General features: G+C 49.4%; 1 protein-coding gene across 10 annotated transcripts in view; it reads right to left on the bottom strand.

The window, feature by feature from the left end:
- Positions 1 to 24,819, bottom strand: part of TNIK (TRAF2 and NCK interacting kinase) — a 163,144-nt gene that overhangs the window by 29,668 nt on the left and 108,657 nt on the right. For 4 of the 10 annotated variants that reach the window (XM_055817361.1, XM_055817365.1, XM_055817362.1 and 1 more), the window contains exons 10-17: positions 20,989 to 21,164; positions 19,333 to 19,399; positions 17,725 to 17,929; positions 8,791 to 8,901; positions 8,223 to 8,309; positions 6,821 to 7,021; positions 2,352 to 2,516; positions 198 to 437 (exon numbers count right to left, since the gene is read on the bottom strand). In XM_055817361.1, coding sequence (XP_055673336.1) covers positions 198 to 437; positions 2,352 to 2,516; positions 6,821 to 7,021; positions 8,223 to 8,309; positions 8,791 to 8,901; positions 17,725 to 17,929; positions 19,333 to 19,399; positions 20,989 to 21,164 — 1,252 coding nt within the window. The remainder of the gene's footprint in view (positions 1 to 197; positions 438 to 2,351; positions 2,517 to 6,820; positions 7,022 to 8,222; positions 8,310 to 8,790; positions 8,902 to 17,724; positions 17,930 to 19,332; positions 19,400 to 20,988; positions 21,165 to 24,819) is intronic. The other 6 variants (XM_055817367.1, XM_055817368.1, XM_055817371.1 and 3 more) reach the window with 2 other exon arrangements.

The following is a 24,819-nucleotide window of genomic DNA, read 5'->3' as shown; positions in this document are numbered from 1 at the left end:
CTCCCAGCATCTTGCGCAAAACCTGCCTTGGGAAATGCAGCCCCTGGGCAGGTGGGTACCCACCGTGGAGCCACGGGGATGGGCTCGGTCCTGCCCACTCTGCTTTGCTGGAGGTGCTGCGCGCAGCACCGTCCTGCAGGGGCTTAGCTCTGGGATTGCCACTTTGACGTGCTGAAAGTGAGGAGCGATAGTGTTACCTTTGGTGGAATGTCTTCCTCCTGCCGTAACCAAGAACTTCGGTCAAACTTTTCAATGCGAGGGGGCAGAGGAGGGTTTTCTGAGGTGGGGTCCGAGTTCTGCCTTGGCATCTCAGTGCGGTGAGAGGTCACCGTCAGAGCCTCCTGAAACCCAGCCAGTCCCTTTGCAGGCTGTTCATGCAGTGACTGAGACCCAGACAAGGAGCTTCCTTGGGATTTCACAGTGACCAGATGTGGAATCTAAGCACCAAGTCAAAACAGAACTATCAGTACAAAATGAAAAAAAGAAAAAAAAAAAAAAAGGAATAATAAAAAAAATATTAAATTTAGATTTTTATTTTTTTTTTAAATTTGGTTAGCACTTTGGATGCACTAAAAAGCCCCCTCCGGTTTTTTGATCAGCACTGCCTTGGTTTCAGGAACTTCTGACTTACATCGCTTCAACACAATGTCTAGGAAAAATCACGCTCGCACAGCTCAGCCTTTTAAAATCAGGCAACGTCATGCTCCAGTGCTGACTGCTCCTGCGTGCACAGGGTGACACAGCTCGTATGCCAGCCCCGCGCCGTCCTGCGGGTACCACCCCAGCATCCTGCAGGTACCACCCCGGCATCCTGCGGGTACCACCCCGGCGGGGCAGGCTGCTCCCTCTGCCAGCCCCGCACGCACCGTGCCCGCCCCAGGCGCTGCCTGACGCTGGCCGCGCTTCCAGCTCCCACGCCTGCACCTCTATGGCTGTGCTAATGAGGTTTGGCATGGATTTTCCCTGTTAAAAATGAAAAAAATAAGGAAACTGTAATAAATAATAAGTAATAAAAAAAAATTGTCAGGAATTCTGAGGCATAGATGGCTTAAAAAAATATCTTGAGGCATGAGTTTCTACAGGTCTAGGTAGCCCCTATGCCATGGATCAGCCCTACAGATCTAAAGTTTACGAGTGAAAGGAATACTGACTTTCTGTTTTGGGACATCTCGGAAATTCAGTAAGTTAGTTTGTGAAATCAGAGCTTCTTCCAAGGACCCTGTGAAGCTGCACTCCTTTATCCAGAAGGGCTGTAAGTTTTATTTGACATTTCTACATACACGTCTATGTATGCATGTGCACAAATCATGCATATAGGTGTACGCATGCATGCATTTACATGGGTCTCTGGGCTTCAAGCGATTTTTTCATTAGTATTTCACTGCCAAACGAAAGTCTTTCTAGTTGTTGATGACGGAGGCTGCTAAAAAGGACACTGAAAAATATTTGTCCATCAGAGAGATTACAGTGAAGTGGGGCTTCATCTACTTCCCAATATATAGAGACACCACGTACAGTGGGCAAAAACCAGAGCTGTATGTTGAAGGGCTTTCCTGCACGTATTTTATTTAAAGCTGGCATTGTACTGCTGTCCTACAGATGCGCGTGCCACGCATCGGTGGCATTTATTTGGGCCATTTTCCCATAGAAAGCCCAGCTGGACCGGGAGCAAAGGCTTTGCACTCCCCTCTGAAATCCCTGCTGGAGCCTGTGGATCTGCGGAAGCAATTGCAGGGGCTGGACCAGAGCCAGCACCAACATTCCTACAGCTTTCGGTGGCAGAGTATTTACTTACAGACCTCACGGCTGAGAAGAACTTTTAAAATAACGATGCCCCTCCTCTGTGACGGTCATGGTGATCTATGCCCTCTCCAGATGTGTTTGTGACTGATGTCAACTCAATGGAAAACCAAAACAAAACCTTGAATTAAAGCTGCAAAGAAAGCAAAACCTCTTTCTGATGATCCTCAGCATCAGAGCATCCTGGGTCTTTTGTACCAGGCGCCGTGGTTTCAGTCCTTTACACAAACCAGATCCAAAGAGGAACAGAGCAACTGCCGCACTAGACCAGACCAGCAGTTCCTCTTGGTCCTCTAGCTTGTTTCTGGCAGTAACCAGTATGCGATGCTTCAAAGGAAGGTATAAACCAGCGTGATGTTTCTGACACATGGAGGTGACAAGAGGAATCTGCTCATGAATGTAGATGCTGCTCTTACTCACGAATATGCTTAAGGCTGAGAAACCAGGGAGCAAGACACTATTTCCCTTTAATCTGCTCTTTTCCTTGTTGCCTTACCAGCACCCCAGCATCCTGGCTCCGGTAGGTGAGCCTGCCGGGGAAGGACCATTACCTGCGGGTCCACGGGTCGGAGCAGAGGAGGGGTCCGGGCTGGCTGCACACCGCTGATGCTGAAAGACTCTGACCGAGGAGGCAAGTTGGGGTCAGAAATCCTGTTGGCCACCTTGTGGGGCATGGCCGGCGAGCTCTGCCGATTGAGCCGGGAGCGCTCCTCCACCTGCGGGGAGAGGGGGAGGGGTGAACGCCCCACAAAAAGCCATTTCCAATTGAAAACAAAGGCATGTATACATATATATATATATATATATAGAGAGAGAGAGAGAGAGATTGAGAGAGAGAGGGAGGGAGCGAGAGAGGAAGCTCTTTTTCTTTTTAGGTATGTCATGGGGTTTGTATGATCACGGAATCCAAGCTACCTGGCAGACTGTGCAATAAATGCCTTTTAAAGAACCAAAAGGACTATTTGTGTTTATGTGTGCAATTAATTTCTGAATATGAAATGGAAAAATAAAGAAAAGGCAACATGCCTTTCTAGAATACGACTCCCGAGAAGCCCTTGCTTCTTCTCAAATGTATCTTTAAGCAAGATCCTTCTCCTTCACTCCTATAAGCACCGCGAGGAGTGCCTTTGTTTGATCTGAATAAAAGAGTAAACATGGCAGCCAGAAAATGGCTGGCTTTGATCTAGATTTAGTGAGGCTGGCACCTTGTCATGTACGGAGGGGGAAAAGTCTCTATTACTGATAGAGAAACAAACCCAAAGCCCACTGCTTTCAGCTACCCTTGATCGAAATACCGTGGTTTCAGCTAATCCAGACATATGTGCAGTCTGGGTGCTCCTGCAGTTAGGCTGTATGCATTGGTATTCATGCAGCATACACTATGCAGAATTTTTGATACCTCGAGATCTGACGTATATTTTCATTTACGTATCATTAACGTGTTAAATACCCTTAGCGTGTCTTGACTCTGCCATGGACAATGGCACGTTGAAAGGCAATCTTTAAAACAGGTTTGCTTGGAAAGAACCACAGCTCTTGTTTAAGTAAATAAATACTCATAAAACACGAGAGTCATTACATTAACAAAAATGAATCTTCTTCCTCTTTCAGATACTGAGCTGAAGTCTGAGTAAAATTTAGGTAAGAGATCTGTGTCATGGACTCTTTCTAGCTCATGAGGGACTACGTGGGCCACCGCTGCATCCTAAGAGGTCACCACACCCTCCCCAGGTGCTGCCCACTGGCTAGCAGAGGCCGTGCAGAGCTCAGTTTAGCGATGCCCACGGGAGCATCCTGCAAGGAAGGGAAGGAGAACTCTCCCTGAACAAGGGAGCAGCAGCACGAGTGCTGGGTCACCGGCCTGGTCCAGTACATCTCCGTGTCAGCCAAACCTTGGCGTGAACGGCAGCAGGCAGAGACAGTGCTGCCGCCAAGTCCTCCGGCTGTTTGCAGGCACCCTCCGGCACGCTGCCAAACCCTAATGCGCAGCTAATTATGGAGGACTTCAAAGCTTGCGTGGAGGAGAGGGCAGGAGAGTGATGAAATGAGGATGTCTGTGTACTGGGAAGGAGGAAGGCGCTTGGTTTCCCACCGCCAGCATCTCCTTGCTAGCACTGCGTTGCACCAGCGCAGTAAAGGATGCTCTTGGGACTCTCCAGCTGTTCTTTGTGGAGCCTTACTAACTCCGCCATTAGGCAAAGAGAGGAGGGGAAAGCAGCAAAAGCCTGCAGGAATTCATCATCGCTCCAGTTCAAGCCATCTCTAATTGAACTCAAGATTCCCCTCAAACAGGAAACATCCTTAGCAGCTTCTGTGCAGGTCCCAGTGGAAAGCCGCTAATGTTTTAATACATCACTTCAAAGCAAGAGAAGGATAAAAGCCACGGGGTCTGAAGGAGAAGCTGATGTGTGCGCTGGCTGCTGCAGAGAACAGCGCGGCTCGTGACGCACAGCCAAGTCCTGAGCCCCTGGGAAGCTCTGAGCTGCGGGAAAGCACTGCAGGGCCCGGCTATGGTATGGAAAACGTCCGATTAAACCTGTCCCCTCTGTTATACATGGTCATGTATGGCATCTACCTGCCCAAACCCGTCCTTCAGCTGACCAAGTCAGACCCGGCTATCTGCATCGTTTTCTTCAGCAGATACAGGTCCGCAACAGAAGAGTCAGTAACAGAGCGAGCTGCTAGTTATGGTACTACTGCTTCCAGTGCCACAGCCTCACGCGTATGCTTCACCCCACGTGTGCAGGGGCTGGAAGCCACCACGGGGAGACAAGTGAGGTGGGAAAATAATTGCATAAAGGAGAGGCATGAAAAACAGAGAGGGGCACAGCATGGGTGCTGAGGCAATCAAGCTCCTGAGAGAAAAGACTTGAGACCAAAGAGCATAAAACCAAGGATGGTATAGGGTATCATGCAAAACACTCGGGAAATATCCCAATAAACTCTGTAGAGCCTCCAGAAATTGTTGGCTGAGCATCAGACTTATTTTTTCCTTTGTTTCCAAAGGAAAACAAAGACTCAATATTTCTGTTAAATTAGCATGCATGGGTTGGGTATGGAAAATGCTGAAATATAGCAAGAACCACGGAGCGCAAACCTATCTGCATAGCCAGCATGGATTGTACTTCGATATACACAGCAAAATAGTTGAATTGTGCTAAAAGTGGGACTACACAGTAGATAAAACAGTGGATGGAGGCAAGAGGAGTAGTTTTGGGAAATTCCCGAGGGTGTTGTGTCAAGGCAGTCCACCAAACTACTGCTCCCGAGAGCAGAAAGATGCCACAGTCACTGCTTCGAGCATTTAATGAGAAACCAGACAGAGTGACACAGGTAAAGACCAAATGGTTTGGAGGGCTAATTGGTGGAAGCTGGAGATGTTCCCCAACAACAGAAAACCTCATCTTCCTTATGATTTCAGCAAAGGTTACGAGGCCACATTCTGCTGCTCTTATTCACACTGCACAGTTCCCAACACCCCGCTTCCAGTTGACGGCATCAAAAAAAAAAGATGCCTCCCCCACGGGATAGAAGAAATGAGCCTTTGTGTTTGAAATGCAAAGCTAAATCCAGCACTTTTCTCCTTTACCTCAGATAAAGAAAAAGATTCCTTTTCATGTATCTTTGTTATAGTTTTGAAGACTGTGCCAGAGGTACTTTACCAACATTCTAGAGGATTTATTTAGAAGCAGGCAATGAAAGACAGAGTTTACTCCCTTTTTCCTGCCTGCTACCTAGTCTCAACGCTTCTGCAGACGGACAAGAGACCCAGTTCTGCACAAAGCTGCAGGGGCACCACCCAGGTGGAAGCCTCTCCTGCCAGAGGTGGCTCAGCACATCTGGAACGTCTCATCCACAGACCCACTTCCAAACCTCTTCTTCCACTGGAAGGGCTGGAGAACGACACTGCAGCTCCACGAAAATAGGTCGTCTGGTGCATCGCCACCGAAAGACTCTTAAGAATAAATTGGAAGGGAACAAAGGAGAAACCCAAGGGGGTATAAAGAGGTGAGAAGAGTTTTTGACACTGGAAGGCTAAGAATTGATCGTATTATTGGCCTTTGCTGATTGAATTTTTTGAGCATTTGATGTTTGCACATACTGCGGATGCAGCTGAAGGCTGTCGAAAGGAAAGACCAGGAGACAGCTATGTGTTGGATGCACGTCGCATCTCTGCCAGAACTAAAGGGTGCCAGACATTCGGCAGCAAGGCAGTGACCCTGCTTAGTAGAAAGAATAGACAAGTTACCAAAAGATCTTTCTGCCCAGGAGCAGGGTTACAAAATGAAACAAATTAAACACAAAGAGCTTTAGAAAAATTAATAGCGAGAGTGGGCACCAGCCTTACCGGAGCTACCACAAAGAGATAAAGGAGAAAGAGTTGCACATGATCCTGAAACTACACTGCAGACAATGCATGTCTTCATCTTGTCAAGACTATTCAGCCAGGCAATAATTACTATTCAAGATCTCACAACTGTTACAACAATTCCCTCTTTTTGCTGGAGAGAACCAGAAAATTGGTGATGTGGCTCACCTGCCTGAAAATCATGAAAGAGCAATGTCAAGAGATACAGCCCTGAGCATGGGAAGAAAAGCTGTCCAAGACCTGTTTGACTATGGGGAACTGAATTAGTGCTCAGCAAGGAACCCTGCTACAACCACCCTCTGCATTCACCCCTACCCCCAGCAGATTTGCGGACACACCAGGAAGGAGCACCAGGAGCTCCTGGCACATCCACAAGTCCCCAGCTACGGCTGAACCCCTCCAGGAGGGGTCCATCCTCCTCCTTGGCTGCCCTCATGGCAAAACCTCCTTCCTCCACTCTCTTTGCTTGCTCAAACGTACATGTAGATGCACACGCATTGCATTGAACTGGGAGTGTTTCCAGCACAGCTAATGGCATCTGCTGGAAGCCAACCCAGCAGAGCGCAATATGCTCGATGTGTTTCAGACCGAACCGTGCGCCCAGCTCTGCGGATGCAGACAAGCACCACCATGCTCCTTGCTCTCGCCTACCTCCTTGGCCCACGCCGGTTTCTCGCTGGCATTTATCCCTTCTTTGTAATGGTAGAGGGGTTTCTTCTCTGCCGGCCTCTGGTCCTGCCGCTGCTGCTGCTGCTGCTGCTGCAGGGACACCAGGTAGTCCCGCTCCTGCTGGAGCTGCCTCTGCAGCCTCTCCGCTTGCCGCTGCTCCTCCAGCTGCTTGCGCTTATACTCCTACCCAGAAAAAAACACAGTGACACGGGTGCCCGGCCAGGCTGCAAACGCAGGGCTGCAAACTGCAGACTTATCTGTTTGGGTGGAAAATGGGGCCTGAACATCTGAAAAGCTGTTTTCTGGCAAAGCTCATCGATTTGGAAGACTTTGGGGACTGAGCTGTAAAGCATCCCAGAGGAGAGACCGCTGGGAGGACAGAGCCAACAGATTCAGAGCCGGGACCCCGGCGTCAACACTTTGCAGCTGGCGAACAGCCCTGTCTGCTGGGAACGGGGGGTGTTAGCGCTGCCTCGCCCCAGAGACCCTGCAAACCCCCCGAGGGCTGATGTCCACTTAGGAGCTGCCATGGACTTTGCCCAGATTTTTCTGCCTGGGAAGAATGAAGGATCAATCCAACGAGGTGCCAAACATCACTGGGTCAGACAAAACCCAGCTGAGGCCAACTCCTCTGTAGGACCAATTCACTGTTGGTGGGAAGAGCCACACAGCAGAGCCAGCTCTATGATCTTTCTGCATCCCTACGGCTCTACGAGGTTTAATGAGTAAATCATTCTGAAAGGGCCTTTTTAAAAGGCAAGGGCTTGCGTGAGGGTTTTTCTTTTCCCTAAATAAAATTAACAGCAAGGGCAAAAAGGAATAATCCTTGCAGATTGAAAGAAAACGCAGTGAGAGTAACAGCTATCAGCATTAAAAAGCATAACTCAAAACCGAGTTAAATAAAAAAAAAAAGAGGACATCTAGAATGCAAACAGTGCAAGAGGGAAACATACAGTGTTTCTGCAAGGAAATTAAAATGAAAGCCTTCACTCAAAATATGAAAACCCGCATGGCAGAATGGGTTTGCCGGGTGCAGGCATGCAACACCTTGACCACACTCCAACATGCTGCAAACAGCCTTAAAACTACACAGCAACAAACAGGGCTGCTCCTCTCGCGAAGGCAACAAGCATGCCGATGGTGCTTTGGGAGGGATGCAACGAGGAGCCGTGCACCGCGAGCGGACCCAGCCCGAAGCGGCGGCGGGGGAATCGAGGCATGCTGGCGGCCACGGAGCGGGACAGGAGGCTCCAGGTCCGGCGATGACAGTGTGTCCCCCACGTCTCGGCATGGCAGGAGGCACTCGGGGACGTGGGTGCACGCGGGTGCATGCGGACGCGACACGGGCAGAAAGCAGCAAGCGTGGCCGGGGCCTCCCATTTACCAGAAGTAGCGCTTGCTCCTGCAACAACTGCTGCTGCAGGATCTCTAACTGTCTCTGCTCCTCCTCTAACTGTCGCCTGATGTACTCCTGGAGGCATGGGCAGCAAGGATCAAAGGAAAAAGAGAGAGAAGGTAAAAGAGCCAGTATGTCCCAGGAGGAAGGAGAATGAGGTGGGCACCCGCATCCACCCCACCCGAGAGCTGGCACTGGTCAAACAGCCCCCTCCGTCCCTGCCCGAAGAGCCCAGGGTGTCCACCACTCTACAGGGGACCTCCAAGGGTAAAGAGTGAAAACCAATGGGAAACAGCAAACGTTAACTGGAAACACCACGGGATCCCACCCCAGGAACAAGTGGGTGGGAAAAATCTGTGTCAAGTGTCTCTACACCTGCAGGCCAGCAAGTGGATCCACATGGAAGTAAGTGACAGCAGTGGAAAGCGACACGCAGCGTTAACAATTAAGCAATTTGCTCTCAAGTAGCAAAAAATATGAGTGCTTACAAGAAAATCTCTGATTAGAGGAAGAGGAATCTGCACTGAAGGCTATTGTACCATTCCCACTGGGTTACCTGCTCATGCTCCGCGCGCCGCCGCTCCTCCTCCCGCCGCATCTGTTCCTCATAGTGCCGCCGCTGCTCCCGCTCCTGCTGCTTCCGCAGCTCCTTCTCCCGCCTCTGCTGCTGTGGGGGCAGGAGGCACAGGTCAACACCCCCCTCCTCTCCCCGAGAGGCTCAAAGTCCTTTTTGTCACCATTTTTGGGGAGCCACCTCGCCCAGCCACAACGTTCCCACCCACCTGAGGAGGTGCCTTGCCAGCAGACAGGGGTGGTAGAGGGGCTCGTCAATCCCACCCCAACCTCACACGCTCCAGTTTCTGGCACTGGCTATGGAGAACCCCCAGCATCCTCCCAGCCAGCGTGGGACCACGCGCGCAACCCCACTTCTTCTCCCACTGGCAGATGAAGGCATGCGGGCAGCGCACGGTACCCGCTTGGCAGTGCACCCAGCCAGTGGGTTAACCAAGCCTCAGCCATGCAGGCACTGCACAAGCCCGTCACCTATGGGGAACACATACCCCAGCCCCAAACCCATCCGTGAGGATAAGGGAGGGCGCTGGGGAAGCTACTGCCTGCCAACGGGGGAATTCATCCCTCTTGATGTTTGCTGAGGCCAGAAGCTAACACAGAAGACCCAAACCCTAAAGGTTTTTCCTTTTTGAAACACAAAATGAGCAGGCTGGGGGGATTCCCTTGCCATCCTCAGGCCACCTCTGCCTCCTGGGTCACACCCCTGCTTGCTCTGCCCTGTAGCATCTTTGCTGACAGCAACCCAGGGCGTTTTAGGGCAATGACAACCTACAGCCTGCTGTGAGCCGTCCAGGGTGCCCAGGGCACCTAGGTGACACCCGCAGCCCCCACCCCCCCCGCTTTTAACCCCGCGTAACTCCTCCAGCTACCCAAAGCGCCGCTCCCCCACCCTGGGGAGCCGGTGCCTGCACACAGCGGGGCGCAGGCAGCCCCGCGGGCAGCACATCGGCAGAGGGCACTGACATGCCAGCACTGGCTGGCGGGCGCCGCAGCCTGCCATGGCTCCATGTGGGCTGGCTGCAGCAGCACGCGGGCAGCGCTAACAGGGAGGCGACCCGAAGCATCAAGCCGATAAAGCTGGTCCTTTTTTCTCCCTTTTTTTCTCCCCTGTTGCCGACAGAGAGCGGCTGAGCAGGCTGCAGTGGGAAGGCAGGTGCGGCAGGGCTGGCAGTGCCATGCGTTCGCTCCATCACGTGGAGGGCTGGGGCCGGCAGCTGACTACGGCAGCTCTGCCCAAGGAGCTGGCTGAGCTGCCCACAGACACAGATGCATCCAGGCCAAACTGCTGCTCTGCAGTAAACCTGCGCTGTACATACAGATGGGATCTGAAATCTGCATCTCTCTATAGACAGGTATCTGTATAGGTATTTCCCATATAGGTATCTATCCCTATCATAAGGATCTGTCTATAGAGATATCACATAGATATTACATAAATCTACCTCTATAACAGATATCTGTATTTTCTATATAAATATCTAACCCTATTCTAGATATCTGTCTATAGAGATATTATATAGATATTACATAGATCTATCTCTATAGCAGATATCTGTATTTTCTATATAGATACCTAACCCTATTCTAGATATCTGTCTATAGAGATATTATATATTCCATAGCTATTACATACATTTATCTCTAGAACAGATATCTAATACAATAGATCTAGCTTATATACTGACAACAGATACCTATTATACAGATATAAAGATATTATATAGATCTATCTCTAGAATAGATATACAATAGATCAATCTCATGTATATTTATAATAGATATCTATCTAATATATAGATCTACTCTATCAGATTGGTATCTATTATAGGTACAATTCTATACCTACTCTATCTCTACCTCTCTCGACAGATTATCTACAGATACCTTTATAGGGAGAATACGTATAAAGATAAGATATGTCTACAGATAGAGATACAGATGTTTTAACAAACATTTAAAGACACCCCCACATTTCCATACACGGAGGAGCCACTGCCTGTCTTGCTGCTGCCTCCTCACCCACAGGTAACATCCACAGCCACGCAGCACGGGGACTCTGATGATTTCCTCTAGCTTCACGTTCGAGCTGCAGCACAGATTTAGTGCCACCTATAGCCATATTTATCACTGCTGTTCCACTCGCCTCAGGGAAGGAAAATCGCATCAAACCTGAAATAACCTGCCAGCTCCAGACTCCGGCGTGTCCCACGCCAGGCGCAGTCACTCGCACTGCCCACGTAAGCTGGGGATGCATGTGTTACTCGGCGCGTATGCCTGTCCTGCGGCGCGCAACGCACACGTAGGGCTGTGTGTAGTTGTCTGGACTCCATACTAGAAACTGCAGAGGATACGCCACCGGGACACAGTAACTGCAGCAGTACGGCAATACATGGGATTTCTTGCCTTCGCTAGCACTCCCTGACCTCCTCAGATGAGTGCTGTCAGTGCTGGGTCACTGCTCCCATGCACTCAGGAGCACGGATAACAGGTTGAACACAGGCTACCCTGAGCTTCCAATGACAGCGTGTGTCACACTCGTTTTGGGGTGGGGTTTAATGTGGTTTCTTTCAGTTGAAATAGCACGCTGCTGAATAAAGCACATAATGCTTGTGTAGGCTGGGCTTGGCTGGCAGGAGGCGAGGCCCTGAATGCCACAGCTATTTCTTTAATAAAAATCACCCAATTGGTCTTTATTTCCAATGCAGCAGGTGAACAAAGCCAGCCCCCCCAAGGAAGGGGACAAAAGCCTTTTTCCCAGGGAGGGAGCAGTGTACCACCATCCTTCCAGGGCTTCATGAGCCCAGCGGCCCCGGCGAGCTTGCTCTACTTCTGGCTGCTCTCCTGCAAGGCAGCATCTAACCATCAGCCTCCTCCACACCTAAAAGCCTGCTCAACCCTGGGAGTTGGGAATCGAGCCCCCCAGGCAGAGCGTTTTTTCAAAGCCAGGCCTGATGCTCTCCTGGATATCTAAAGGACCCCTGCGCCCTGCGGCAGCCGGGCTCTTCGGGCTGAGGCTGTGAGTGGGATGCAATATATACATTTATCGAGGCCAGGAGCACAGCGCTCCCCTCCAGCTCAACAGCGGTTTTGTCAGGTCACATTATAAGCAAGTCATTTGTCATGGTTGCGTTATGAGCACCTTCAGCTAAACACTGCACCGCCGTCTCAGCAGAGTGGGCCTGAAACAGCAGTGGCACAGCCGCTCAGCTGCCTTCCCCATACGGCCCCGCTTCGGCAGCTGGCAAACATCTGGAGAGGACCTGGCACTGCGGTGGGCAAAGCCTCCAGCTCTGCCCCCATCTCCCCTCCATCATGACTCATGCCGCTGCTGAGCGGCGCCAGGATGATGGGGACCCTGCTTAAAGCAGGGATTGAGCTCAGCAAGATGCAGCTGAAAACAGCATGTGAAAAGTGTGTGTAGAAAGGAAAAAAAAAAAAAAAAGTCAAAAGATCTCAGTTTGCCTCCTTCCCTCCGTTTTCTGCCCTCCCTCTCCCACTGCGAATGCACACTTCCCACATTTCTCCAAGCCTGAAACTACTGTGTATATTTACACTATCCAGATCTATTATGCATGCAAGGCGAGAGCACCAATTAATTAGGACTGCATTTATATAACTCTGCAGGTAAAGCTATATGTAGCTGCTTGTAAGCCAGAACGGGATCTTATTTGCGCTGCACTAGAAATGACAGGTTTTAAATATTGATGAGGGAAGACACACGAAGTCAAAACCTCTGGTGGGAAGGTCCTTGGAGGCCTGGCATGAAACAAGGACTTCAAAGGAGCAAGCTCACTTTGCTAGATCAGATGCATTCGGGGCTACGAGCAATCGGAGAGCTGCCGCCGCCCCATGAACCCGCTGAGCTCAGAGAGGCACCAACACTTGCAAGGACAGGCTCCTGGAAACCCTGGCTGCTGCTCCCAAACACAAGCATCAGCCAAAAAAGAAGTGGAAGGGGAATTCCAAGTGACAAAAGAAAACAAATATTCTAGGCGGTTGCGTTGTTGCGACAGGCTCATTTATCTGAGCCACCAGGGAAAGAGTGACTGTGGCTGGAACATCATCATCTTTCCTGACACACCAAGAACTGGAGCACGGAGCAGTGTTTCCCACTGGTACAGAAACTGGGGCAGAACTTCCCACCATGGCAAACAGGGATCAGGTACACTCTGCACCACTGCAGGAGCTTTTAGGTGGGATCATCATGACGGGATGCTCCATGCAGGAAAAGGCTCATGCTTCAGAAACTATCAGTTCTAGGTGCTTTCTAACCAAAGAAAAGGCTTTTAGCACACGCTTTTGTCCTACAGGAACTGCTGTAATGCAGCTCTTCTTGGAAATGGGTACAGAACTGCTGCTGGGACCGCTGCAGCGGCACCATGTACCATATTACTGCAAGGAGGCTTCATATGCAGTAACAGCCACCATTTTTGCTAACCTAAGTTTATCTAGAACTATTTACTGGCAATTTTTGCATTGCTTTATAAGAGCTTCCAGCAGACGGTCTTCTGCTGGTTATCATATAAAGGAGCTGCCGTGATTTTTTATCCCTTGAACATCCAGCTCTGTAACTGTGTGGAATGAAATGTCACATGCAAACAGCAAAAATGCTTAGATTTGCCTTCTACATCCCCTGTAATGATTTGACCTTTATTTTATACCTAGAAAGGAAAATAATCCACAACACGGCAGAAAAATGAGATTATGTAAAGCCCTCTCTGACCACAGCTGCCCACTGCTGCCAAGGGGTCTGCACAGAGCACTGTCTCGCTGGATCCCTCACACTCACACAGGGAGATGTGTTATTCCTACAGCTCGCTTGGAGTTTTGGTGGTTAAACTGGCACAGCAAGGCTCGTTCTGTGCCAGCAACAAATGAAGGGTTTATTAGGGAGCTATATATATCTAATATATGTATATACAGGGAAAAATTAAAATATATTCAAGCCTATTCACCCTTCTGCATTACACAAATATTTTCCTTACTGCTATTTGATCTATTGATATTTAATTCTCTAATTTGGAGGGGGGGGATTTGCATGCACATTTTGAACTCATGAGACCAACTTTCTGCATGCCATCATGCAGAAAGCTCCCACGAAGGTCCCAGTTTACTTCCACTGCAATTAAAGACAGCTGCAAATCTATACCTCCTTGGCTGCCTGGAAGAAAATTGAGCTTTAAAGAAGGAAACTGGTCAGCTGTTGGAAAAGGAGACCCAAATGTCCAACAGATGCAAGGAGGCATCCTAAGGATGGCAGCAGCTCTTGGGGGCACCATGGAGTGCATCGAGAGACAACCAGAAGACTTCCTCACTTGACTTTTTCATATATGCATTTGATGTTATCGTTGGAGCAACATTATGAGACGGTGGATTTCCCCCCAAAGGCCCTAAAATGAGAGGTACTTTTTGTGAGAGATTCAGAAATCTTGGTTTAGGAAGATCAAGATGACAGAAAAAATGAGATTCCTTCATTTTGAGCTCTACTGGGTAAGGAAACAGAAATGCTAGGAGCTCTATCCCTGGCAGTATTTAAAGACAAGACAGGAAAACAACCAACCAAACAAAATCTACTGAAGGTCTGCACTGACGGAGGAATGGAGTAGTTATCCCACTAGCAGGCCTTTATCCAGCTCTTTTGCTGTGCATCTCCAGTAAAAGTTAACTCCAAGCATTTTTGAGCTGGGCATCCTCCTAAGTCAGTCCTTTTGGTTCTGCAGTTGGGCCCTGCCAACGCACTCGCTCAGCCTGGCCACCTTCACAGCATCTTAGGAGGAGTCAGAGCTCTCTTTATGAACACAGTAATACCCCTGGCAGTACTGAACAGGCTGACTTAGGAGCCCCAAAAGCCACCAGCTCCAAGTGTTTATTTGTCCTGGATGCTCTATTGGGTTTTAAAGGTCAACTTTTATTTTGAAAATGCAGTAATCTGAGTCTTCCCCCTGGACTCCCCTCCCAGAGGGCTGCTGGTACAGTGCTGCCTACTGGAGGCACACCCTGTCTTAGTCAGACCATAAAGCAGCACAGAAGGAACCCTGTTCCCATCAAGCAAAATAAATCCAGAGCCAAGAGTCAACAACAGAAGCTAGCATAAGAAAAAGCAGAGAGGCCAAAAGGCAACAGCTTTTGTGCTGTTGTGGTGGGTAGGAGGTGCTGCTCTCTGGAGCAAAACTGCAGTGACATGGATGGAGGGTGCTGGGTGCCTCCGGGCAGCAACATCAAACTCGGGCAGCTGTGACAGCCGCCGTTTGGTACCTCTGTCTGGCCATCAGATGCCTCCTGCCCCTAAGTATCTGGGAAGAACAAAGACCAAACTATATCCACCGCTGGCTGGCTGTGCTAGAAATCCCGGGAGAGCCTGGGGGTACAAACCTCTCCCTGTGTCCCCAGGCAGAGGCAGCATCCCTCCCCAGGGTGAACACCTCCATGAGCAGGAAGCTCCAGGGGAGGATGCTCAAAGCTACTTGTGCAGCTCCCCTAGCCTACCCCCTGCAGCACTGATGAAACTTTGCTAATCTCTGCCTCTACTATTTTTCTGGTTTTCTACAGCAGCCCATGGCAGATTCACACCACCTTGCAGCCGGCAAAGCCACAGCCCGCCACGCTGGGGAGCATCCCTCCTAACTGCTGCCACAATCCACCACATTTGCAACAGAAGGTTTGTACGTCTTCAAGGACTCCTGTTTTAATCCTCACCATAACGATTTGGCTACGTTTCTTGCTCACCATGCAAACAGTGTCTAACAGAGAGGAGAGCTCATTTTACTCCATGTCTGGAGATGCAGGTGAAGCTAAACCTGGCTAGATGGGCCCGAGAAGATGCTGGGGCCATCGCAGCCACCAGCACGTGGCTGCCCGCTCTGCCTTGATCCTGGCTGAGCCCACAGGGCTCATCACGCCGGTGGCCCCATGCCGGGGCGGACTGAGCATGTCCCTTGGTACAGTCCCACTTGTCCTCCCCAACTTCTCCAACATGAAGGAGCATGAAAAGACCTCTTTGCCGGCTTTGCTCCCTTCCAGTTCAGGTCTGAAAACTGTAAGGCGGCTGGAAGAAGGCAATGGGTGAAGCACCCAGGGCGGCTGTTAGAGCCACCAGAAACAGAGGCATTGATTTTAAATCCTGGCTATGGTGACATTAGCTTTTGATGACATGGGGGACAGAATGGGGGGAACCAGCAAAGCCCAGGGAAAGCTGCGCACAGCCCGACCCCGCAAGGCAGTGCCCCTGTAGCTCAGGGCAGAGCTCGCCAGCTTAGCAAGGGGATTAGTCCTCCATTCAAAACCTGCCTGGGAAGCAGCAGAGAGAGAGAGAACAATTTGCTTCTATGTGAAGAGAACATATTAATACAGCAGCAAGCATTGTATTCATTACAGGATTGCAGCTAATCTGGTGTCTGCTTTTATTGTGCTGTTGTTCTGCTCCTGTACCGCTTGCAGCTAGCAGACTGGGACAAAGGCAGAGCCTGGCTTCCTTATGACAGTCCTCAGACAAACATCCATTGGGGCAGGGGATTTCAGGATGCACCCACGTGCAAACCTCGCCCTCTCTCCCAGCAGCTCACCAGCTCTGGGAATGGTGCAGGACGCAAGCAAAGCCTGACCTACAGTGTACTGAACACGCAAAGCTCTGCGCTCTGACAACATGTCAGACCTACATATTTACCAGACTGAAAAAATGCTTTGCCTGGGATCTGCCTGTGTTGGTTTTTGCCCCGGAGGAGCTCAGAGGACCACCTCAGAGAGGGGCCGTATCACCACCATCATCACCTGCCTGAAATTCCTTCTGGTCTGTGCCCCTGGCCCGGGGGCATTACCCATCGCGAGGGGGGTGGGGGGGGGGGGGGGGGGAGGGGGTGGGGGGGGTGGGGAGAGTCAGCTTAAATGTAACAGACACTCTGGCTCATGCAAATTAAGGGGGGTCTTAATAGTTCACTTACTGCAAATCCTTTTTTCAGACATATCTGTGACCTCTTCAGAAAGCTAATTTAATTACCTTTAACATATGAACCCTTCAATCAGACACTCAGGATGAGTTGGTTCAGTGTGTGGCAATGGGTGTCTGTGCAAAACCCCATCAAAATCCTAAGAGCTGGAGAAAAGCTCCCTTACTTTTTGGTGGGCTTCTGCAGCTGAAGAACCAGGAGCTAAACCAAAAGTAAGCGCTTCCTACAGAGCACGCAGCCAGGCTGAGCAGCTCAGGGACACCCAAAGTCACCCGGTCAAATCCTGCAGCTGGATTTTAAATGGGGTGGATAATTTTATGACCGATCGCATTTGTAGCTGGTATGTTAAGACAAGGATAATGAAATCTTATCCTTCGGGGCACATATGGATCATTGCACAAGTCAGAGAGGCATCTGCCCCTCCCCTGCAAGAGAAATTGTAATTGGCAGGGACTGGAAGGACTGAAGTTGAAATTAGGGATTAAAGGGACACAAGTGGCACATGGATCTGGGGAAATGGCAAACGGAGCTCTTCAGCTTCTTATCAACTCTAACAGTCCACAGCAGCAAATAACAATAATGAACCTGTCAGATGCTTGGACCAGTGAGTTTTGCTTACCTCAACTGAATACAGCCATCACCCCAATAATGGGCTAACTCTGCTCAGCAGTTCCAGGGACCCCTTTAAGTGCGATACTTCAAGCGTTTATTTACAGCAAACCAGCTCCGTTACCTTTCACAAGAGCTGGCAACACTTACTATGGTGAGGGGAGTGCCTGGAGGCAGGTGTGCAAAAACGATGAGCAGGAGGGTTTGACCAGTGTAACAAAACCTTTCGGGTTACCGACTAGAGAGGTTAGGACATGATTCCTAAACCAGGCTGGGAACAGTCACTTGGGACCTGCTACCAGAAATCCTGCTGTTCCACCCGAAAACAGGCCTTGCCAGCCCATTGCTCGGCTCTGGCCAGTTACCTCCTCCAGCCTTCGCCTCTGCTCTTTCTGCTCCTCGATCCGCTTCTGCCGCTCAGCCAGCAACTGCCGCTTGTGCTCCTCGTTCTCCCGCTGCTGCTGCTCCAGCTGCTGCCGGCGCAGCGCCTCCGACCGCTCCTTGTTTGCCAGCTGCAGCCTCAAGAAATCCCGTCTCAGCGTCGACTCCCCGGGCAGGTTTAGGATGGAGCTGCACAGCACAGAAACATCAGAGAAGATTCCCTCCCTGCATCCTTAAACCTCTTGCCAGGGGGAGTTCTGCGTCATTTTCCAGCGTTGCCCCTCTTCCCTTCATCCCAACAGCATCCCAACAGAGCTTGGGCAGCAGCAGAGGGAGGGATGCGGGGACCACTAGTGTGAGGGCAGAGCAGCCGACACAGCGCTCTGTTCATGGCTCACCAGTAATTTATTTGCTAAAGGACTCCTTTACATGAAGTTTCTACCCAAAGCCTCTTGTGCTGCAGTGGCACACACTATATTTAGCTGTGCACAAAGCACATTTAGCATGAATCATTGCCAGCTATTAAAATACTACATTATCTCAGTGAAATAATGGAATAACCTGATACTAATTACAACGGCTCTGAAAAATTTCACCAAAGAAAGTTCCAGCCCCGTCACGCTTGCAGAAGCACCAGGGAGGTTTCATGGTGAAAAGTTACATGGAAATCAGGAGTTACACTTGGATGTAAGGAACCGCATTTCAAAGAGCCTTCTCCAATTTCACCTCACAGTTTTTCCACATCTGTTCTGGTTTTGCCTGGGACAGAGTTGATTTTCTTCCTAGCAGCTGGCATAGTGCTGTGCTTTGGATTTAGGATGAGGATAATATTGATAACACATTGGCGTTTTAGCTGTTGACAAGCACTGCTTGCACAAAGTCAAGGACTTCTCAACTTCTCACCCCACCGGCGAGCAGGCTGGGGGCACCAGGAGCTGGGAGGGGACACAGCTGGGACAGCAGACCCCAGCTGACCCAAGGGGTATCCCATACCATATGATGTCATTCTCCATATAAACCAGGGGGAAGCTGGCCGGGGGCCACTGCTGGACTGCTGGGGAACAGGCTGGACATCGGTCAGTGGGTGGTGAGCAACTGCATTGTCCATCACTTGTTATGTATATTCTAATTACTTTATCATTATTATTTTCCCTTCCTTTTCTGTCCTATTAAATTGTCTTTATCTCAACACACAAATTTTACTTTCCCCCCCCCCCCCCCCCGATTCTGCCCTCCATCCCACTGTGGGGGGGGGTGTGAGCGAGCAGCTGTGTGGTGTTTAGCTGCCTGTTGGATTAAATTCCCATGCCTAAATACAACAGTCCCATGACAGCAGCGCACTGTGCTGCAGAACCCACGGGCAATGGGGTACCTCAGTCTCCTTCCCCAGCTCCTGGCTAAGGTGACCTGTAGCACCAGTTTATAGCCAGGCACCATCCAGCAGAGGGGACACACTCTGTTCTGCCAGCGAAGGGGACTCAGTGCTCAGACTATCCTTTTTCCATGTCTAGTTTCTAGCAGCCTGTAACCCAAGCTGATTTTATACAGAGTTAAAGAGACGTTAAGGGCAGAAATGAAATGCTGATTCTTACCTGGGCTCTCCGGAGTCATTTTCCTCCTCCTCCTCCTCACTTCCACTGTACTCGTACTCTGTCTCATCTAGGAAGAGAATTGCTCATCAGTGCCCTTTGCTGGGCTCATTTATTTTTCCAGTGGTCGAAAACCCCAGAAGTCTGAAGGCAGAACAGGCAACTCTCTTTTTCTCACAGGACAAAGAACATGCAGCATTATTTCTCTGTATTTTCTGTTTTCGGGGGGGCTGCAAGGCCAGGGAAGCATGGGCGGTCTCCCTGGGTGCTGGCACCTGGCATGCCCACGCTGGCTGGGAAGAGGGCTGCAGTCCCACGGGCAGCACAGCGGGCAATGCCCCAGCAACCCCAGGCACCCAACATAAAGGTAGGGGATGTCCATAAAAAAATAATTTATCCTCGTAAGTCAGGGAGTGACCCCCTTCTTCAGAAGGGTTCTTCACAGGGAGGTGCACCACAAGCTATTGAAGCCATATGCACTGGAAGGTGGGATTCAGCTACGGCTCTGAAGGCAACAACCCCTCTCTCCCTAAACATACGCTCTTCCTATGCAAATCCATGTATTTTCCAGGCAATGAAGACATCTACATAAAAGCCCAACCGCAATGTTGTGCTGCATACTGTGATTTCTATTGGGATATCATCTTTATCGGATGAAGGGAATTACAGTAAAAGAAAGGCTTGCATTTATCTAATTACTCTCCATCTCTAGGGTCCAACCTTCATTTGCCAGACTAAACACATTTAATACTTCACTGGGATCCCATTTTATTGTTTTGATTGTAGTGAAATCTATTACAAGGGGCTGGAAGGTACGCATGAAAAATTAATACCACTACCAATAGGAAGAGAAATAGCAACGTATTAATTTGCTGGGTTCTACAAATGAGCTTTCAAATTAAAATTCAGTTCACAAGCAGTTGAATACTTTAACAAGTTTCTTCAGTTATCTGATCTTCCTTTCAGAGGACTTTGATAGGGCCTGGAAAGTTCACTGAAATCACTTGGATTAATAGGTTATTCCTCGTCAATGGAATTGCTTTGGGGCAAGGGTCTTATCTAGACGTTCGTCTGCTCATCGCTGGCGCTGCATGAATGTCACGTAGATCAACAGACTTGGCATGAAATACGTGAGCTGGGAAAAATTCATCTTAGCAGCTTCTCCCTCCCACATGCCAGTATGTATATATGCAGATGTAAAATTTATACACACATTTTAATGAATCAAAGCTTAAATGTTCCATGTGGAAATTACCACCTGGACAAAAAAAGACAGCATTTTTCATCAGGGGACAAAAAAGCTTTAAAAAACCTGATTAGCTCTAATGACAGTCACCTGTAGGCTTCATAGGAACGCCGATTGTTTTGTGGTGGATATTTATTTCAGTGACTGAGAGGAATTAAATCAAACAAAATAATCTGACCTCAAAAGCATAAGAAGTGTGGTCACACAGAAGGACCACACCTATTTAACTCAACCAGTTTGGGTACAAACTCAGCCATCCGAATGGTGCTGAGACCACGAGCAACCCAGTCCTCTTCACCCTCCCTCTTCTACCCATACGCTTCACCTACACGGATGCACCTTGGTCTACGCCGGGGATCTCCAAGCACGTGGCAGAGGTCAAGGATCGCCCAGAGTCCTGCTTCTCCACTAACCTTTCTCGCCTCGCTTCTTTTTAGTCCTGTCGATGTGGTCCTTGAGCTGGATGCGGACCTGCCTTTCGTTGGGCTGGTCTCGGATAAAGGGGTGCTTCATCAGCTGCTCCGTGGTTGGTCTCTGGCTGTGGTTCTTCACTAGGCAGCTCTCAATGAAGGACTGAAACTTTTTAGACCTGGCCAAGGACAGAAAAAGAAGGTACAGAAGGAACAGGTAAATATATAGAGTCTCCTACTAGAAAGTGAGAAATGTGTGGGTATTTGAGAAGATTACTTGGCTGCTACACAGTCCTTGTGCAGATGCAGCCCTCCAACAGGATTCCCATGACCTCGCTGTTGATGCTTAGCACCATCTCAAAGCCGCACCATCACAGGTGCCCTCTTATCGCTTCACCCTCTCCTACGCTTCCCATGCATACTCCTGTCTATGCCTTCCTGGTACGATTAGGAGAAACCACCATTCTACAGAGGCTGGAGAAAGTTGGGAACCAAGAAAATGCAAGGGAGTGTTCCTCCTCCCTTCCCTCTGACCTGTGAAACTGCAGGTAGAAACGAGAGACAACACATACAGATACAAATGCAATTCCTTAATGGATTGTTTCTCATATTTTATGGCCCCAAGTTACGTTTCAAGAGATTTACCTTTCTGAAGATGACTGGGACAAGCTAGGTTGATTTTTTTTAATTTATTTTAGATTTAACTACCCAACATTACATGGCTTGTTAAAGCTCAGACAACCTCTGGGCAATGCTCGCTGCCTTGCAGCCCTTCCCTGCTCTCTCAGGGAGACCCAGCAGCATTACTGACCCTCCAGCTCCTGGAGGCCACCATGCCCCAGCCTCCCTGACCATGGATCCAGGTGAACGGGACAGGCTCTTTGGGCAGCACGGCTTGGGCAGAGGTGGGAACACGGTGGTGGGTGGCAGAATGCAGCCCCTCCTCACAGCCTGCCTTCCCACAAACAGTTAAATTCAATCTCAGCTAAAACAATTTCAGCCAAATCTTTAATAAACAGATTTCTCTTAGTCAAGTGATGCATATCAAAAGTTCTCCTGGAACTAATTCCGCCACATTATAAACCCAAGAGAACAGGGATTTACAAGAAAGATGTTGACAGGCCACTATAGTCTATGTTGCTTTAGCAAATAGGAAAATGAGTGTAAATTAATGTCAGAAGCCAACAGATACTATAAAATTGCATTAGAAGTAAAACAATAAGCTTTCAGGGATTTTACTTTTAAGCTGTCAGACTAAAAGTGATTTATCTTATAAGTGCTAATCCATACAAATTGAGATGCAAAAATAAAATACGCTACTGGATCCAATTAAATCCTCCATCCAGCTTTATTAACGAGCAAATCTTCCTTCTCCACCTTGCCTCAAGAAACCCAGCGTCTCAGTGTATCCAGAAGGGACAACCCATGCAATACTCAAAAAAAAATCTGCTTTTAAAGTATGATTCTCCCCTTCTGGTGTGAAGCCGGAGAGACTTCAGTCCTGGATGCGTGGTCCAGAGCACCCACAGATACGGTCAAGTTGAAGCAGCTAAAAAGTTATCCTCCAGAAAGTGATGGGTTTGTCTGTCTCTCGGGGATGGGTGCCCTGCGGTGCCCCAAGACACCTGTGCATCCTTGAGCTGGCTGAGCAGCTATGGACGGGGACCAGCTCAGGCCTCTGGTTTCCCTGAAATCTACTCTACAAAACCCCAAACCTGTCCAGTGGCACAGTTCAGCCCTCACTGGAGCGGGCGCAGAAGACACAGGCTTTCTCCCTGGCTGTGATCCAGAAGGACACCATCACACACCTCATCTCCTCCCCGGGTGCAGGTCAGCCCACCTGCACGCAACATGGGCTCCTCCAGCTCCCGGGAGTTTGTAAAGCTTAAATCAATGTTTGCAAAGTCTTTGCAGCCGCTTGGATGAAAAGTGGTATCACAGTGCAAATATCACCTCATTAACAAAGAGGTTTTGTCACCTCTTACAAGCAGGGCTAGGGAGCGTTCATGGTAACGACATCACTGAAGTTCAAGTTCATTTTGCCTGCAAAACGCGGGAAGAAAATAAAGCTTTGCTGCTGGCTGGCTTTAATTGGGAAAGAAAACGATACCACAGGCTCTTTAATTTCATAGGAACACAGCACTGTTTTAAAGCGAGTTCAAGGATTTAGTAAGCAACAAAAATACTTTCCTCTCTGAGATTTTCGATTCAGGGCAGCTCCCACGCCTGCGTTCCCTCCTGGCTTTCCCTTACTTACCCTCAAAGGTGCTGGAGTCACTTCATATTTCTTTCACGTAAGGAAAAAGATGGCCTGCCCACTCCGCGTACTTTTTATGTGTTGCCACACACAAGGACAAACTCAAAGTTCAAGTTGAACGTTTCCTCATTTTGCTTTTCTCTTGTGATCCCTGCTTGTGAAAACCAGCCCAGACTGCCAGAGAGCCACCGTGCAAGCCTGGCCAGGTACCTCCTGCCCTCTTGGGCTGGGCTTGCAGAGCTCCAGGACCCACCCTGGGCAGCCCCAAAACCTCCAGCTGCGAAATGAGCCAAGGACAGCAAGTGTGCCTGGTGTCCCACTGAAAATGCTGAAAAAAATTGCTCTTAAGGTGAAGCTTTTTCTGCATCCTTTGGAACTTCCCACTGCAATGAAAACTTGGAAGATGGACAGAGGTTTGAGCTGCCCGGGGTACACGTGTCCCTGCTCTGCTGGACCCCAGAGATCCCTGCTGGCTTACGGAGGGGTAGCAGAGGCCAGGTGAGCACGTGCTCCCCCAGGCTGAAGCTGGAGTTCCATTACCCTACGACTTCCCAGGAGATCCCTCTCTCAAAGCACCCGGAATGCCGACCCTGGGATGGGCAGAGCACAGCCCTGGAGAGCCCAGCTGACCCCAGGCATTGCCCACCGCGAGCTGTGCACGGCTGGGACAGCCACCGGACACGCGAGGGGAAGGTGGTGCCAGGGAATAATCCCAGCTCGCACAAAGCACATCCTAGGATCTCAGAGCAGGGACGAACATACACGTTCCACCCCAGCTCTGTTTGTACCTTAAGGAGGTGGGGAAATGTTCTGCTCAACACCAGCTTTCAACAGCTCCCCTCTGCCTGGAGGCTGAGGAAGCCATTGCTGAATAAACAGCACTCTCAGATGAAAAATAAAAGTCTTACAATGCATTTTGTGCTGTAGCAGTGAGGATAATGAAGTAGGAGACTGGTGATCTGGCAGAAAACAAGGGTATAAACTATCTTCTCAGCTGACTAATGGTATCCTCAAAAGGCTGTGCAAGGAAAGTGAACATCTTTGCCACCCTCTGCAGAGCCAGCTGGGAAAGGTCCTTCTCCTCCCGGTTTGGTACTGGGGCAGCTGATGCAATCATTAAAAAATTGATTTTTATTTTTTAATTAATAAAGGCTGACAAAATTAAGATGCCTGCTGCCAAAGCCTGGGTAAGGTTTTAGGGGCTGGTCCTAAAACCCCAACACCATGTGTCAGAGGACTCCAAGCCCCTCTCACTCCACTTCCAGCAACAAAATACCTGCTGCTGTGGCATCAAGTGTTTTCAATACCTACTGGTTGCTCCTCTTCTTTTTTTTTTTTTTTTTTTTTTTTTTTGTGTGTGTGTCTTCAACAAGATGATAACCATAATTTCAATGAATAAGGCAAAACTTCCTTCTGCAAGCTCAGCCTACGTGGGAGCAAGGGGCAGCGCTGTCTCTAACACCTGGCAGATCTTTCCTGACCAAACCACTGCTGGACCCGGGGTAGGCAAACAGCATGAACCAGAGATGAGTGTTTTTCAGGACTCCAGCTCCATCAGTACAGAACATACAGTAACA

This window comes from Falco peregrinus, chromosome 12 (assembly GCF_023634155.1).
Source record: "Falco peregrinus isolate bFalPer1 chromosome 12, bFalPer1.pri, whole genome shotgun sequence".
Taxonomy (NCBI): domain Eukaryota; kingdom Metazoa; phylum Chordata; class Aves; order Falconiformes; family Falconidae; genus Falco; species Falco peregrinus.
The sequence above is the reverse complement of the archived record's forward strand: the minus strand, read 5'-3'. Positions and strand labels throughout refer to the sequence as shown.